The sequence below is a fragment of the Bombina bombina genome, chromosome 2 (assembly GCF_027579735.1).
Source record: "Bombina bombina isolate aBomBom1 chromosome 2, aBomBom1.pri, whole genome shotgun sequence".
Lineage (NCBI taxonomy): Eukaryota > Metazoa > Chordata > Amphibia > Anura > Bombinatoridae > Bombina > Bombina bombina.
Window position 1 is genome coordinate 1273391038 of NC_069500.1, and position 17665 is coordinate 1273408702.

A 17665-nucleotide genomic window follows, 5' to 3' on the forward strand; every position below is an offset into this window, starting at 1 on the left:
TTGGGACCTGACCCTTATGTTCCAATAACGTTTTTGTGAATTGGCATGGTGCTGTCGATATTCGTGATTTATGGCCTGCCTATTTGGGTTTATGCAATTACCCTTTTTTCCACTTAGCACTCACCATCACCTCCTTACTGCATGTGCAGACTCATTTTCGTTTTGTGTGATCTGCCTCAACTCTCATTCATAGCAGACGGTACATACATTTCAACCCACTTTATGGCTGGAGTAACAAATTTCTGTGAGAAGATTTACTGTAATGTGTCTAATTTTTATATATTCAGCTAGTTATTACATTGTATTGATCAGAATTGTGCTGTATCTTATTAGTAAGAAAATATTGTGAGTAAATGAGGGTGCTGAACCAAAAATGGGCCAGCTCCTGCTTTTTTATTTAAAGATATCAAGAGAACAAAGAAAATTTCATAATAGGAGTAAATTAGAAATTTGCTTAAAATTTCATGCTCTATCTGAATCTTTAAAGTTTAATTTTGAGTAGACTGTACCTTTTTAAAAGCTGTACTATAAAGAGTGTTTTTTCTTTCATGTAATTGGCAAGTGTCCAGGAGCTAGTGACGTATGGGATATACAATCCTAACAGGAGGGGCAAAGTTTCCCAAACCTCAAATGCCTATAAATACACCCCTCACCACACCCACAATTCAGTTTTACAAACTTTGCCTCCTATGGAGGTGGTGAAGCAAGTTTGTGGTAAGATTTCTACGTTGACATGCGATTCTCAGCATTTTGAAGCCCGATTCCTCTCAGAGTACAGCGAATGTCAGATGGACGTGATGAGAGTATCACCTATTGAATGCAATGATTTTCCTAACGGGGGTCTATTTCATAGGTTCTCTGTTATCGGTCATAGAGATTCATCTCCTACCTCCCTTTTCAGATCGACGATATATTCTCATATACCATTACCTCTACTGATAACTGTTTCAGTACTGGTTTGGCTATCTGCTATATGTGGATGGGTGTCTTTTTTGGTAAGTATCTTTTTTTATTACTTAAGACACCCCAGCTATGGTCTGGTACTTTATGCATTTATATAAAGTTCTAAATATGTATTGTACTTATATTTGCCATGAGTCAGGTTCATGTATTTCCTTGTGCAGACTGTCAGTTTCATATTTAGGGAAAATAACATATTAAGAAATATTTTTCTTACCTGGGGTTTAGTCTCTTTTTCAATTGACCACTTCAAATTGTGGGCAGTACTAGGCCCGTGGGTGCACCAAATGCTAGACTTTATTGCATCATTTTTGGCACGAGAATTTTTTGGCGCGAAAAGTACGTCCGTTGATGCAAGTTTGTCATTTCCGGCGTCATAGTTGACGCCGAAGCCTTACACGCGGTTGCGTCGTTAGTGACGCAAGTGTGATATTGTTGGCGCCAAAAAAATTTCAGTTACGTTGTGCGTCATACTTGGCGCCAATTTTTTTTCATTAATTTAATACCCCATTGCTATTTGCCTCTTGCCTTTTTCTATGTCAGAGGGCTATGCTGTTTGCATTTTTTTCTCATACCTGAAACTGTCATATAAGGAAATTGACACATTTTGCTTTATATGTTGTTTTTTATTTTACATTTTGCAAGATGTCTCAATCTGATCCTGCCTCAGAAGTATCTGTTTGCTGCCTGATGTCGGTTCTACTAAAGCTAAGTGCATTATATTTCCGAATGTCGTATTGGTTATCATGATAAACTTTTACATGCAGATATTGTGTCCATCAGTAAATAGTACATTTCCTGTTGTTGTTCCTTCAACTTTTAATGTACATGTTATACCTATGAAATTTAAAGAATTTGTTACTGATTCTGTTCAGAAGGCTTTGTCTGCTATTCTGCCTTCTAATTAATATAAAGGTCTTTTAAAACTTCTCATAAGGTTGATGAAATTTCAAATGACCGAAAACCTGATTGGTTCAGCCAATCGGATTGGCTGATTCAATCAGCCAATCAGATTTTTCCTACCTTAATTCCGATTGGCTGATAGAATCCTATCAGCCAATCGGAATTCGACGTACGCCATCTTGGATGACGTCATTTAAAGGAACCTCATTCGTCGGGAAGTCGTCGTGCCGGATGGATGTTCCGCGTCGGAGGAGCGAAGAAAGAAGATTGAAGATGCCGCTTGATTGAAGACATAGCCCGGATGGAAGACTTCTGCTCTGCCGCTTGATTGAAGACATCGCCCGGATCGGATGAAGAGTTCCGCCCGGCTGGGTGAAGACAAGGTAGGGAGATCTTCAGGGGGGTAGTGTTAGGTTTATTTAAGGGGGGTTTGGGTTAGAGTAGGGGTATGTGGGTGGTGGGTTGTAATGTTGGGGGGTGGTATTGTGTTTTTTTTTTACAGGCAAAAAACCTGATTTCTATGGGGCATGCCCCGCAAAAAGCCCTTTTAAGGGCTGGTAAGGTAATAGAGCTGTTAACTTTTTTAATTTAGATTAGGGTAGGGAAATTTTTTTATTTTGGGGGGCTTTGTTATTTTATTAGGGGGCTTAGAATAGGTGTAATTAGCTTAAAATTCTTGTAATCTTTTTTTTATTTTTTTGTAATTTAGTTTAGTTTATTTAATTGTATTTTAGTTTAGATATTTGTAGTTTATTTAATTTATTGATAGTGTAGGTGTATTTGTAACTTAGGTTAGGATTTATTTTACAGGTAAATTGGTAATTATTTTAACTAGATAGCTATTAAATAGTTATTAACTATTTAATAGCTATTGTACCTAGTTAAAATAAATACCAAGTTACCTGTAAAATAAATATAAACCCTAAAATAGCTACAATGTAATTATTAATTACATTGTAGCTATCTTAGGGTTTATTTTATAGGTAAGTATTTAGATTTAAATAGGAATATTTTAATTAATAATATTAATATTAATTAGATTTATTTTAATAAGAATTTAGTTAGGGATGTTAGAGTTAGATAGGGTTATTATACTTAATATATATATATATAATATAATAACGATATTAACCCTAATATAATTAGGGTTAATATATATAATATAATAACTATATTAACTATATTAACCCTAATATAATTAGGGTTAATATAGTTAATATAGCTGGCGGCAGTGTAGGGGGATTAGATTAGGGGTTAATCTATTTAATATAGGTGGCGGCGGTGTAGGGGGATTAGATTAGGGGGTAATCTATTTAATATAGGTGGCGGCGGTGTAGGGGGATTAGATTAGGGGGTAATCTATTTAATATAGGTGGCGGCGGTGTAGGGGGATTAGATTAGGGGGTAATCTATTTAATATAGGTGGCGGCGGTGTAGGGGGATTAGATTAGGGGGTAATCTATTTAATATAGGTGGCGGCGGTGTAGGGGGATTAGATTAGGGGGTAATACATTTATTATAGGTGGCGGCGGTGTAGGGGGATTTAGATTAGGGGGTAATACATTTATTATAGGTTGCGGCGGTGTAGGGGGATTTAGATTAGATGCAAAAGAGCTTATTTCTTTGTGACAATGCCCCGCAAAAAGCCCTTTTAAGGGCTGGTAAAAGAGCTGATTACTTTGGTGAAATGCCCCGCAAAAAGCCCTTTTAAGGGCTGGCAATAGAGCTGTTACTTTGGGGCAATGTCACGCAAAAGGCCCTTTTAAGGGCTGGTAATAGAGGTGATTACTTTAGGGGGATTAGATTAGGGGTTAATGTATTTAATATAGCTGGCGGCGGTGTAGGGGGATTAGATTAGGGGTTAATACATTTAATATAGCTGGTGGCGGGGATTAGATTAGGGGTTAATAATTTTAATATAGCTGGCGGGGGGGTAGGAGCTCACATTAGGGGGTAGTTTAATGTAGCTGGCGGCGGTGTAAGGGGCTCACATTAGGGGGTAGTTTAATGTAGCTGGCGGCAGTGTAAGGGGCTCACATTAGGGGGTAGTTTAATGTAGCTGGCGGCGGGGTAGGAGCTCACATTAGGGGGTATGTAATGTAGCTGGCGGCGGTGTAGGGGGATCACATTAGGGGGTTATACTTTTAATGTAAGTGTCGGCAGGGTCCGCGAGCGGCGGTTTAGGGGTTAAATACTTTTATTAGGGATTGCGGCGGGGGATCGCGGTTGACAGGTAGATAGACATTGCGCATGCGTTAGGTGTTAGGTTTTATTTGTCAGGTAGTTTAGGGAGTTACGGGGCTCTAATAGACAGCGTAAGGCTTACTACGGCTGCATTTTGTGGCGAGGTGAAAATGGAGTAAGATTTCTCCATTTTCGCCACGTAAGTCCTTACGCTGTATATTGGATACCAAACTGCGCGGGTTTGGTATACCTGTCTATGGCGCAAAAAAATACGGGCGAAGGCAGAAATATATGAGCGTAACTTCTAGGTTACGCCGTATATAGGATACCAAACCCTCGCAAATTTTGGCGTCGCCGGCTTCTGCGGGCGACGCTGCATATCGAATCGAGGCCCTGATGAGGATCTATCTGATTCAGAAGATCTTTCCTCAGATATTGACACTAACAAAATCTACTTATTTATTTAAAATGAAGTATTTTCGTTCTTTGTTAAAGAAGTGTTAATTATTTTGGATATCGTGGAAACTAGTCTTCTTGATATTAGAACTAGTAAATTCTGTTTTTAAACCTCCTGTGGTTACTCCAGAGGGTTTTTCCCTGTTGTTATTTCTGTTATGATTTCTAAGGAATGGAATTAGCTGGGTACTTTTTATTCCTTCAAGGTTTAAAAAATTGTATCCTTTTACCAGTAATTTCTATAGAGTTTTGGGAAAAGATCCTCAAAGTTGATGGGGCTATTTCTACTCTTGCTGAACGTACCTCTATTCCTATGGAAGATAGTACTTAAGTTCCTTTAGATAGGAAACTTGTATCTTATCTAAGGAAAGCTTATTTATATTCAGGTCGTCTCAGGCCTGCAATTTTTTTTTGGCTGATGTTGCAGCTGCATCAACTTTTTTGTTGGAGATTTAGCGCAACAAGAATTGGATTCTGATTTATCTAGTATTGTTCGCTTACTGCAACATACTGATTCTGATGCCATTTTTTGATATCATCAAGATTGATGTTAGATCTATGTCTTTAGCTATTTTTAGCTACAAGAGTTTTGAATGGAATGCTGATATGACTTTTTAAGTCTAGATTGCTATCTCTTTCTCTCCAAGGTAATAAGAGACCTAAGGGTAAATATAAAGCTTCTAAATCGTTTTCGTTCTTTTTGTCAATAAGGAACAAAAACCTAATACTTCCCTATGGAATCTGTTTCCAATTGGAAACCTTCATTTAATGGAATAAATCCAACCCATTTAAAAAACCAAAAGCCAGCCCCTAAGTCCGCCTGAAGGTGCGACTCTCATTCCAGCTCAGCTGGTAGGGGGCAGATTAAGGTTTTATTCAAGAAATGTTTTGGATAAATTCGGTCCAAAATCAATTGTTTCAGAGTATTGTCTCTCAGGGGTTTCGAATAGGATTCTGAGTAAATCCTCCTTTGAGAATATTTTTTTCTCTCACGCATCCCAGCAAATCCAGTTAAAGCTCAGGCTTTCCTGAAGTGTGTTTCAGACCTGGAGTTTCGGGGTAGTCATGCCAGTTCCTTTTCAGGGACAAGGTCTGGGGTTTTATTCAAAAGGAAATTTCATTCAGACCAATTCTGGATCTGAAAATTTTGAATCATTATATAAGAGTACCAATTTTCAAATGGTGACTTTAAGGACTGTTTTGCCTTTTATTCAGCAAGGACATGTTAGGTCCACAATGGATTGCAGGATGTATACCTTCATATTCCGATTCATTCAGATCATTATCAGTTCCTGAGATTCTCTTTTCTAGACAAGCGTTACCAATTTGTTGCTTTTCCATTTGGTCTAGCAACCGCTCAAAGAATCTTTTTTAAAGGTTCTTGGTGCCCTGCTTTATGTAAACCAGAGAGCAGGGTATTGCAGTGTTTTACTTATTTGGACGATATCTTGGTACTAGCTCAGTCTTTCCGTTCTGCAGAATCTCACACGAATCAACTAGTGTTGTTTCTTCGGAAACATGGTTGGAGGATCAATTTTCCAAAAAGTTTCTTGATTCCTCAGACAAGGGTCACCTCTTTAGGTTTCCAGATAGATTGTGTCCATGACTCTGTCTCTAACAGACAAAAGACGATTGAAAGTGGTTGCAGCCTGTCGGCACCTTCAGTCTCAGTCATTCCCTTCAGTGGTTATGTGCATGGAAAATTTAGGTTTTATGACTGCAGCATAGGACGCGATTCCCTTTGCTCGTTCTCACATGAGACCTCTCCAGCTTTGTTTGCTGAATCCATGGTGCAGGGATTATACAAAGATATCACAATTAATATCATTAAATCCCAATGTTTGACACTCTCTGACGTGGTGGTAAATCACCAGCTTTTAGTTCAAGGGGCTTCTTTGTTCGACTAACCTGGACTATGATCTCTACAGATGCAAGTCTTTCAGGTTGGGGAGCTGTTTGGGGATCTTTGACAGCACAAGGGGTTTGGAAATCTCAAGAGGCGAGATTACCAATCAATATTTTAGAACTCCGTGCAATTCTCAGAGCTCTTCAGTTTTGGCCTCTGTTGAAGAGAAAACTGTTAATTTATTTTCAAACAGACAATATCACATACAGTGGTATTTGTCAATCAGCAGGGTGGGACTCACAGTCCACAAGCTATGAAGAAGTATCTCGGATAATTGCTTGGGTGGAATCCAGCTCCTGTCTAATTTCTGCGGTGCATATCCCAGGTATAGACATTGGGAGGCGGATTATCTCAGCCGTCAGACTTTACACCCTGGGGAGTGGTTCTTCCATCCAGATGTGTTTTCTCAGATTGTTCAGATATGGGGTCTTCTACAGATAGATCTGATGGCCTCTCATCTAAACAAGAGACTTCTCAGATGCCTGTCCAGGTTCAGGGATTTTCAGGCGGAAGCAGTGGGTGCGCTGACACTTCCTTGGTATAATCAACCTGCTTATATTTTCCCGCCTCTAGTTCTTCTTCCAAGAGTGATCTCCAGAATCATCATGAAACAACCGTTTGTGTTACTGGTGACTCCAGCATGGCCTCACAGGTTTTGGTATGCGGGTCTTGTTCAGATGTTCAGCTGCCAACCTTGGCCAATTCTGTTAAGGCCAGACCTACTGTCTCAAGGTCCGTTTTTCCATCAGATTTTAAAATCATTAAATTTGAAGGTATGGAAATTGATCGCTTAGTGCTAAGTCATAGAGGTTTCTCTGACTCAATGATAAATACTATGTTACCAGCTCGTAACTCTGTCTCTTGAAAGATTTATTATCGAGTTTGGAAGACTTACATTTCATGGTATTCTTCTCATAAATTCTCTTGGCATTCTTTTAGAGTTGCTAGATTTTTTCAGTTTTTTCAGGATGGTTTGGATAAGGTTTTGTCTGCAAGTTCCTTGAAGGGACAAATATCTGCTCTTTCTGTTTTATTCACAGAAAGATTGCTAAACTTCCTGATATTCACTGTTTTGTACAGGCTTTAGTTCGTATTTAAGCCTGTCATTAAATCAATCTCTCCTCCTTGGAGTCTTAATTTGGTTTGGAGGGTTTTACAGGCGCCTCCATATTGAGTCTATGCATTCTTTGGACATTGAAATACTTTCCAAGAAAGTATTGTTCCTTTTGGCCATCTCTTCTGCTAGAAGAATTTCTGAGCTATCTGCTCTTTCTTGTCAATCTCCTTTTCTGATTTTTCATCAGGATAAGGCGGTTTTGCAGACTTCATTTAAATTTTTTCCTAAGGTTGTGAATTCTAACAACATTAGTAGTGAAATAGTTGTCCCTTCCTTGTGTCCTAATCCTAAGAATTCTTTGGAAAGATCCTTACATTCCTTGGATGTGGTGAGAGCTTTGAAATATTATATTGAAGCTACTAAAGATTTCAGGAAGACTTCTAGTCTATTTGTTATATTTTCTGGTCCTTGGAAAGGTCAGAAAACTTCTGCTATTTCCTTGGTTTCTTGGTTAAAGCTTTTGATTCTTCAAGCTTATTGGAGTTGGGTCAGGCCCGCCTCAGAAATTTACAGCTCATTCTACTAGATCAGTCTCCACTTTGTGGGCTTTTAAGAATGAAGCTTCAGTTGATCAAATTTGCAAAGTGGCAACTTGGTCTTCTTTACATACATTTACTAAATTCTACCGTTTTGATGTTTTTGCTTCTTCAGAAGCAGTTTTTTGTAGAAAAGTTCTTCAGGCAGCTGTTTCAGTTTGATTCTTCTGCTGATGTTTTAAGCTTTTCTTGACATTTAAAGAATAAACTTATATTTTGGGTTGTGGATTATGTTTTTCAGAGGAAAATGGCTGTTTTTTGTTTTTATCCCTCCCTCTCTAGTGACTCTTGCGTGGAGTTCCACATCTTGGGTATTGATATCCCATACTTCACTAGCTCATGGACTCTTACCAATTACATGAAAGAAAACATAATTTATGTAAGAATTTACCTGATAAATTCATTTCTTTCATATTGGCAAGCGTCCATGAGGCCCACCCTTTTTATGGTGGTTATGATTTTTTTGTATAAAGCACAATTATTTCCAAATTCCTTTGTTGATGCTTTTTACTCCTTTCTTTATCACCCCACTACTTGGCTATTCGTTAAACTGAATTGTGGGTGTGGTGAGGGGTGTATTTATAGGCATTTGAGGATTGGGAAACTTTGCCCCTCCTGGTAGGATTGTATATCTCATACGTCACTAGCTCATGGACTCTTGCCAATATGAAAGAAATTAATTTATCAGGTAAATTCATACATAAATTATGTTTTTTTGTTAATTTGCCTTTCTCTTTATTGTAACCATCGTGTATCCAAATCGTTATTAAAAAATACATTTAAAAAAACGTAAGCTAGGAGGACCAGGATATTCTTTAGATAAAATGGGTAAAAATATATTTCCTGTCATGAAATCTAATGAAATGTGGTTATTTGCTTCCTCCCTTCAGACAGTCCACTACTGTTTCCTTATTATCCTGAAAAGTCTTTGCACTTCATGAAGCGACAAATGGAAGGAATGATTGACTTATGTTTGGAAAAACCAGCAGTAAGTGTTCTTCTGGCTTTCTGTATTTTAAAGTTAAAGGAGCACTAAAATACCACTTTTTAAAATTTTCTTTCTTCTGAAAATGAATGATCTGTCCCAGCCTGAGACCTCAACACTTTGTCTAGAACTCCTATTAAATCCATATTCCAGCTGCCCCTGTCTCTTTCCCCTCCATTAGTTTCTTTATGGTTTATATAAAAAATAATTATATTGTACATCAAAATTAATGAATCTCTACCTTCTACTATAATATAAAATGGCATGGCACACTCACACACCTGCTTATACCGTGCATCTACCTACCATTTGCAAAGTCAGGTTCTCCATCGCTGCATCTGGTTAGTGGGCACATAGCGTAAGCAGAGGCACATGAGGATGTTCTGCTATTCTAGATTACAGTGGGTGGTAACTTCTGATTTGACGTTGGTGCCCTCTTTGTAATAAAAAGAAAAAATGCTTTAATAGGAATGTGTAATGGAAATGAGACTTTATTGTCCCTTTAATATTTTTGTATGTGTATTTGTCATCTCTATTTTTTGCTTCCATGTCCTTCTTTTTTTTTTTTTTTTTTTTTTTTTTTCTTCATTGTTTTCTGTTTTAAACAAACACATGTAGGTATGTCCTTTTTATATCTCTCCTTTTTTTATTTTGTAATCTGTTTTACAGGATATCATAGGACAGTCAGTGCAACAAAAACGGTGTCTTACTTTATATCACGCATCTAAAAGGTAATCTGTGTATCCATAAGAATTAGTCGTATGTTTTATAGAATATTTATAAAATCTAAACCTTTTTCCCCTCTATCTTACAGTGAAGAATCCTGTCCAAGGCTGATTTCACTGCCTTTCCTGTAAGCTTTAAATCACTTACATGGTACTGTAATGTTATACCATTTTACCTATTGGAAACATTTAAACATAATTTGTATTTGCTATTTTGTGATCTTTCAGATGGAATGATAAGTCCCAAAATCTACACTATGTAATGTTTAACATGTTGGACAGTTCACCTTCCAAAGTCTTCATTTTAAGGCAGCCAACAGATTTGTCATGGTAAGCATAACAAATATTTTTTTCTGGTGTACTTTTTGTGGAAAGCAAGCTCTGTTCTAACTCTCAGCTCTGGTGTTGGTATTGTAGTTCAGTTTACTCAGCGGCAGTTATATATTCCTTATAGTGATCAGACTTTCTCCTAGTGAAGGATTCCCAGATGCAGTCCTCAAACATCCTGACAATCTGGTCTTTTAGTGTGTCCCAAGTACAACACAGGTGATTATATCTGTCTGTTAGTGGGTTCTGAGGACTAGATTTCAGAAATCCTGATCTAGAGGAACATTTTCTAAACCACCACTCCTTGGATCCCAGTGAATGAAACAATATACACCAGGCGCTTCCATATTTGAATCACTTTTGTTGCTAAATCAATCCATAAATTGGCCTTTTTTTCAAGAACATCCTTAAAGGGACACTGTACCCAAAATTTTTCTTTCATGATTCAGATTGAGCATGCAATTTTAAGCAACTTTCTAATTTACTCCTATTATCAAATTTTCTTCATTCTCTTGGTATCTTTATTTAAAATGCAAGAATGTAAATTTAGATGCCGGCCCATTTTTGGTGAACAACCTGGGTTGTCCTTACTGATTGGTGGATAAATTCATCCACCAATAAAAAATTGCTGTCCAGAGTACTGAACCCAAAAAAAGCATAGATACCTTCTTTTTCAAATAGATAGCAAGAGAACAAATAAAAATTGATAATAGGAGTAAATTAGAAAGTTGCTTAAAATTGCATGCTCTATCTGAATTACAAAACAAAATGGGTTCAGTGTCCCTTTAAAGGGACATTAAACACTTTGAAATGACTAGTGGGAAAGCCTGCCCAGAGGGCAGTCTATTTTGGTGACGGAACCACCCTGTCATTTTCAGAAGGGCAGTCTATTGTGGATTCTTTCACCATCCTGCCATTTTTGGAATCCACACAGTGTCACCGTCTGTAACGATCAGACATCTGGCCTCATATGGAGGCGCAGCACCGATCGTGCTCTTGGTCCATATGCAGCAGATGCCTGAAACTTCAGGAGCTCCAGCTCTCAGCTGTTATGTTACAGCTGAGAGTTGGAGCTCCTAAAGCTGTCTCGCACTGAGGTGCGTGCGCAACTGAGGTGCGTGCGCAACATTCCTTTGAGGATGCGTGCGCAACTGCCGACGGCGACGGACGCGTTACAAACGTGATTATGGTTTAGATCGGATATATAAAAGAAAACTTTGTAATATACTGTCAATATTTATGTTGTCCCCTTTTTCCTGTAATTTCCATTCTGAAATGGTGAGCTTTTCCATTCCTGTTACAAATGGAAGTGCAGAACACTTATATCCAACACAGCCATTGGCTGCACACTCTAGGGATCTATTTATAATGGTATCTAATTGGCTACAACAGAGAAGGTAACCTTAGCTACAACATGGCAGCTCTGATTGTTTTACTAATTAAACTTTAAAGAACACATCTACATGTTATTCTTAGACTAATCCTTTTCTTTGAATGCATTATTCTATTTAGCGTTAATTTAGTGTTTATGTCCCTTTAAAGGTATATGAAACCCAAGAGCATGCAAATTTAACCCCTTAATGACCGATGACGTGCAGGGTACGTCCTCTAAAAAAAAGACAGTTAACGCCTGAGGACGTACCCTGCACGTCCTCGGTCTGGAAAGCAGCTGGAAGCGATCCTGCTCGCTTCCAGCCGCTTTCCGGTTATTGCAGTGATGCCTTGATATCAAGGCATCCTGCAATAACCCTGCATGGCCATCCGATGCAGAGAGAGCCACTTTGTGGCCCTCTCTGCACCGGACATCGATGGCCGGTATCGTTGGTGGGTGGGAGGCGGGTGGGCAGCCATCGATGGGCCGTGTGATGTGGAGGGGGGCGGGACCCACGGGGACGCGCACGGGGGGTGGCGGGCGTGCACGGGGCGGGAGCGGGTGGAACCGCTACACTACAGAAAAATGTAATGATAATAAGTGGGAGAAAAGGGGGGATTTACAATTTTAAAACAATCTAAGGGATCTGGGAGGGGGGGAAGCTACACTACAGAAAAGGGCAAAAAAAATTAAAAAAAGCATACTTTTTTACTAAACTGGGCACTGGCAGACAGCTGCCAGTACCCAAGATGGTGCCCATTAAGGTAGAGGGGGAGGGTTAGAGAACTGTTTGGTGGGGGATCAGTGAGGTTGGGGGCTAAGGGGGGATCCTACATAGCAGCATATGTAAATATGCTATATAAAAAAAACACACACAAAAAAAACAAATATACCTTTTATTTTTAATTTTAATAATACACGTGTGATGCGCAGCAGCATTTAGCGGCCTTCTAATTACCAAAAAAGCAACACCAAAGCCATATATGTCTGCTATTTCTGAACAAAGGGGATCCCAGAGAAGAATTTACAACCATTTGTGCCATAATTGCACAAGCTGTTTGTAAATAATTTCAGTGAGAAACCTAAAGTTTGTGAAAAAGGAAACGATTTTTTTTATTTGATCGCATATGGCGGTGAAATGGTGGCATGAAATATAACAAAATGGGCCTAGATCAATACTTTAGGTTGTCTACTACACTAAAGCTAAAATTAACCCTACAAGCTCCCTAATTAACCCCTGCGCTGCTGGGCATAATACACGTGTGGTGCACAGCGGCATTTAGCGGCCTTCTAATTACCAAAAAGTAACGCCAAAGCCATATATGTCTGCTATTTCTTTTTTTTTTCTTTTTTATTTAGGTCATACAACTTTAAACATAAACAAGCTTACAGGACAATTATGGACATAGGCATACTTCTAGACAATGATATGAGTATTAAACAAAGCCTATAATTCACATCTAACATACAGAGGAGGTAGACATTTTCAAAGTTAAACTCATGTGGTTGGAAATATATAAACAGGTCCTGTGTATTTGAATGCTGACCTCTTTTTTAACTATGACATATTATTTCCTAAACCAATAGGTAGTTACTTGTGGACAAGAAAAAAATATGGGAGATATAGAAAACTTAGGAATAGTACTATCTAATTCAGTTATGTCATAGAGAGTGGTGAGGGATGGGGGATATCTATGGCCGCTATATTGCAACATATATGGAAAAAATAATAGGGAAAAATTCTAGGGAATCTACGTTCCCTTGTTTACTCGGTAAACGAGACCCGAGGGGGGGACAGAGCCAGAGTTTTATAACTCTGAACACATGGCGGCGGAAATATATAGTTCCTTTGTTTACTCAATAAACAGAACCTAAGGGAGGGCAGGGCCAAAATTCTAACTATGTATAAATAACTATGGACCGGGATATATAGTCTGGTGTTTATCTGTCACAGTGTGAAGAAGCTTTCTAGTGTCTAAAGGATCTTATAAAACTAGGGGAACCACTCAACACCAAATCAATATCTCTCTAAAATTAGTAAAAAAAAACCTTGTAAATTGTATAGCAAAACAATCAGATTATATTACAACTAAGCACCAAATATAGAATGATATAAGGACAAGGTAGCATTGACATTTTTACCTAGACATACATGACATAAAATGATACATAGGTCCCTCAGTATATATGTAAGTCATAGTTTTGCAGTCTATAAAACATAAAAAAAAAACTGCAAACTTAAAGCCTAGAAAAAAAACAAGTCTATGGCCTGCTGCTATATTTTGGACTCTGTAAATTTGAAGTATAAACTAGATGACTATAGTTCAGCATAAAAGTTACATTAATGGTTAGGAACCGCAATGTATGATGAATGTGCAGGCAGTAGCCTGCGAAATATATATGTAAACACTTAAAGGGACACTAAACCCACATTTTTTTCTTTCATGATTCAGATAGAGAATAAAATTTTAAACAACATTCCAATTTACTTATATTATCTAATTTGCTTCATTCTTTAGATATCCTTTATTGAAGAAATAGTGATGCATATGGGTGCAGCCACCAATCGGTAGCTACTGAGCCTATCTAGATAGTCTTTTTTTAGCAAAGGATATCAAGAGAATGAAGCTAATTAGATAATATAAGTAAATAAGAAAGTTGTTTAAAATTGCATGTTCTTTATAAATCATGAAAGAAAAAAAAATCTTTTTCATGTCCCTTTAATTAAATATGAGCATACACAGCAATGCTCGGCAAAAGGGCAGTGAGGACTGTACACAAAAGTTCCACATTATAGTTTCTCCCCAGGGGCATGGGCCCTATACCCCCAGGCCTAGAGCCAAAGACATAGCGTGACATAGCCAAAGTAATATATTAAATATGAGGATGTGGTCAATCTATGACAAGGAAGGGCTCAGGAATCATATACACACTTTGTAGGATCTTGACGATTATTTAGCTGTCCCCACCCAATTGTATAGAAACATGTTATTAAAGTTAGATATGTACAGGTTAAATAACCATATTCTCAACGCCAGCCCTCTAATTCCCAAAATAATAAGTCTGTCAGTTAATACAGACCCTTAACCAAGTGCACTAATAAACGGGACCTTGATAAGGTGTGTATTATAAAATCTAATGCTAACTATCCCTTATTGAACTATATTAAAAATTCAGAGCTAGTAAGATATGTTACAGCTAAATTAGAACCTGAGCGTCAAACTTGCAGTCTCCATCAGAACTGCTTCTCTAATCTATTAGTTCCAGAGACATAATGTGTTAACCCTGTTAATAACCATAATCATTAATATATACATACTATAAGTAGTAAGAAGTGAATACAGCGCCAACAAGAGGCCAAGGGATAAATATACTCACAGAGAGATAAAAGAAGATTATTTAATGAACCATGTTAAAAAGCATCAGTAATAAAAGACTATATATAAAAAATGTAAAAAGCACATATAAATAAAATTACAAATACAGGAATATCTTACAGAAGCGGCTCAAAGGGCCAAAGCTGATAATTACAATAAAAACAGAGGTAATAACAGGTGATCAGTGTGAGTGGTACACCAGAATAAGAGTGTATACTAATAAAACAGAATTAACCTAAGTACAACTGTAGCAAGTGCATCAAGCAAAAAACTAATAAACAATAATACAAACAATAGTGTTCAAAATTAGTGTTACAAAAATAGTGTTCCAAAAAATAGAAAAATGCACTGCAGTGCAAAAAAAGGGGGGTAGCAAAATAATTGTATAGATACAATCAAATAGTGAGTGAGTGCAAATGGATATAAAAATGCTAGCTACTTAATCCAGTGAGGTTAAGATATAATTAAATAAAATACACAATATGCAATAACATAAAAAATAAAATACACAATATGCAATAACATAAAAAATAAAATATAAAATATAATCCAAAAAAGTATTCAAAAAGTTGATCAACAAATGTTAGTGAAGAACAAAAATAAGTCAATCAAAACAAAAAAATGGAAAAAATGGGTGATGAAAAGCAAGGTGAAAGTGAGGAAATTGATTCCTTCCAATGTTAGTTACTTTAACAGATCCAAATTCCTGAGTGTGGTTGGTGTGGTAGCTAGTCTTGAGAAAGGCCCTTTTTTGAGGGCAGAAACGCGTTGACATATTGGTAAGCATTACTTTAATCTTCATTCTCATATTGGATACACTATGTTGTGAATTTCTTTTTTTACAGGGACACTTTTTAGGATACTATAGGAGCAGCTGACAGGTGCTAGGATCCAATCAGCTACTTCAGCAACCACACTCAGGAATTTGGATCTGTTAAAGTAACTAACATTGGAAGGAATCAATTTCCTCACTTTCACCTTGCTTTTCATCACCCATTTTTTTCCATTTTTTTGTTTTGATTGACTTATTTTTGTTCTTCACTAACATTTGTTGATCAACTTTTTGAATACTTTTTTGGATTATATTTTATATTTTATTTTTTATGTTATTGCATATTGTGTATTTTATTTTTTATGTTATTGCATATTGTGTATTTTATTTAATTATATCTTAACCTCACTGGATTAAGTAGCTAGCATTTTTATATCCATTTGCACTCACTCACTATTTGATTGTATCTATACAATTATTTTGCTACCCCCCTTTTTTTGCACTGCAGTGCATTTTTCTATTTTTTGGAACACTATTTTTGTAACACTAATTTTGAACACTATTGTTTGTATTATTGTTTATTAGTTTTTTGCTTGATGCACTTGCTACAGTTGTACTTAGGTTAATTCTGTTTTATTAGTATACACTCTTATTCTGGTGTACCACTCACACTGATCACCTGTTATTACCTCTGTTTTTATTGTAATTATCAGCTTTGGCCCTTTGAGCCGCTTCTGTAAGATATTCCTGTATTTGTAATTTTATTTATATGTGCTTTTTACATTTTTTATATATAGTCTTTTATTACTGATGCTTTTTAACATGGTTCATTAAATAATCTTCTTTTATCTCTCTGTGAGTATATTTATCCCTTGGCCTCTTGTTGGCGCTGTATTCACTTCTTACTACTTGTGCATATTTTTTGGAGGTTGGTTAGGATCTCTGTTTGGATACAGCTTGGGGATTACCTTAGCGCTTGTACACACACCCTTTTTCACTATATACATACTATAAACTTTGTGGGATATCAAAAAATAAATACTGGTTATATACCACAATGCCACAACTGCGATCATGTAAATACATTCCAGTAGGTCATCATAAACATAACTAGTGGCGTAACAACCGTCAGGATAAGTGAAGTAGTTGCAACTCAACAGTACAAAGAGTAAGTAAAAGTTATACATGTTAAGCCTATCATCAGGAAAAAGAGACGTATGTCTCGGCTGTAACCATAAGAAATCATTATATACTGTAACCTTCCTGGTTCAACAGCAACGCATTTACTAGCATAATACTGTAAATATATTTTGTATGAAGCACTCCACGTGGCCCATTAGCAAAGTCTCTTAGATCAGGTCGTCAGGCTTTCATACAGAGTAAATGCTATATAGTGTCCCGTATACCTTCTCTCAGTTCTGATGGTCATAAAAGAGAAAAATGAGCATCACACAAAATAATCTCAAACATCTGCAATAAACAATCTGATCTGAGACACGCTATTATTTTGTAGCTAATAATCATAACTAACGGTGAGCAGCAAGGATTTCAAACCCAAACTCTGAATGTCCCATAGTCCTCTCAATATTTCTGTAACATCGTCACCCCACTCCGGCTCGAGTCACAGAAAACCTACTCTCTATAGCATTGTTGATCTCTGCAATCAAACAGGGGCCAATTGAGTAGCGTGCAGATCCTAGATCAGCAATCTCTACGAGCAGAAGCAGATTTTGAGCATCCAGACCCTGCGTGGATTTAATAACCCACTCCTCCTGATTAGCCTTGCCTGCTGTTCCCCCACCGATCGGCCACCACACTGCGGGACTCCACTGTATACAGCCGCTCTTCAGATTCAGGGAGGGCTGCAGTAGGGAGTATATGCCTCTTTGTTATATTTGCCTGTATTTCGGTACGATCTGCTTTTATAGCATTAGGTGCCTGAGTTGTTGCATGCTGCAGATCTCTTTGCGAATAACTCAACTGTGCTTGTGAGATCCCATGAAAACAGTACCATATCATTTCAGTTATCCCCTCCTCGATCCGAG

At 37.4% G+C, this 17665-nt stretch overlaps 1 protein-coding gene across 3 annotated transcripts in view; it reads left to right on the plus strand.

Moving 5' to 3' along the window:
* Window positions 1–17665, plus strand: part of ANAPC4 (anaphase promoting complex subunit 4) — a 209898-nt gene that overhangs the window by 150401 nt on the left and 41832 nt on the right. For all 3 annotated transcript variants that reach the window (XM_053704079.1, XM_053704081.1, XM_053704080.1), the window contains 4 exons: window positions 8953–9050; window positions 9717–9778; window positions 9862–9900; window positions 10001–10102. In XM_053704079.1, coding sequence (XP_053560054.1) covers window positions 8953–9050; window positions 9717–9778; window positions 9862–9900; window positions 10001–10102 — 301 coding nt within the window. The remainder of the gene's footprint in view (window positions 1–8952; window positions 9051–9716; window positions 9779–9861; window positions 9901–10000; window positions 10103–17665) is intronic.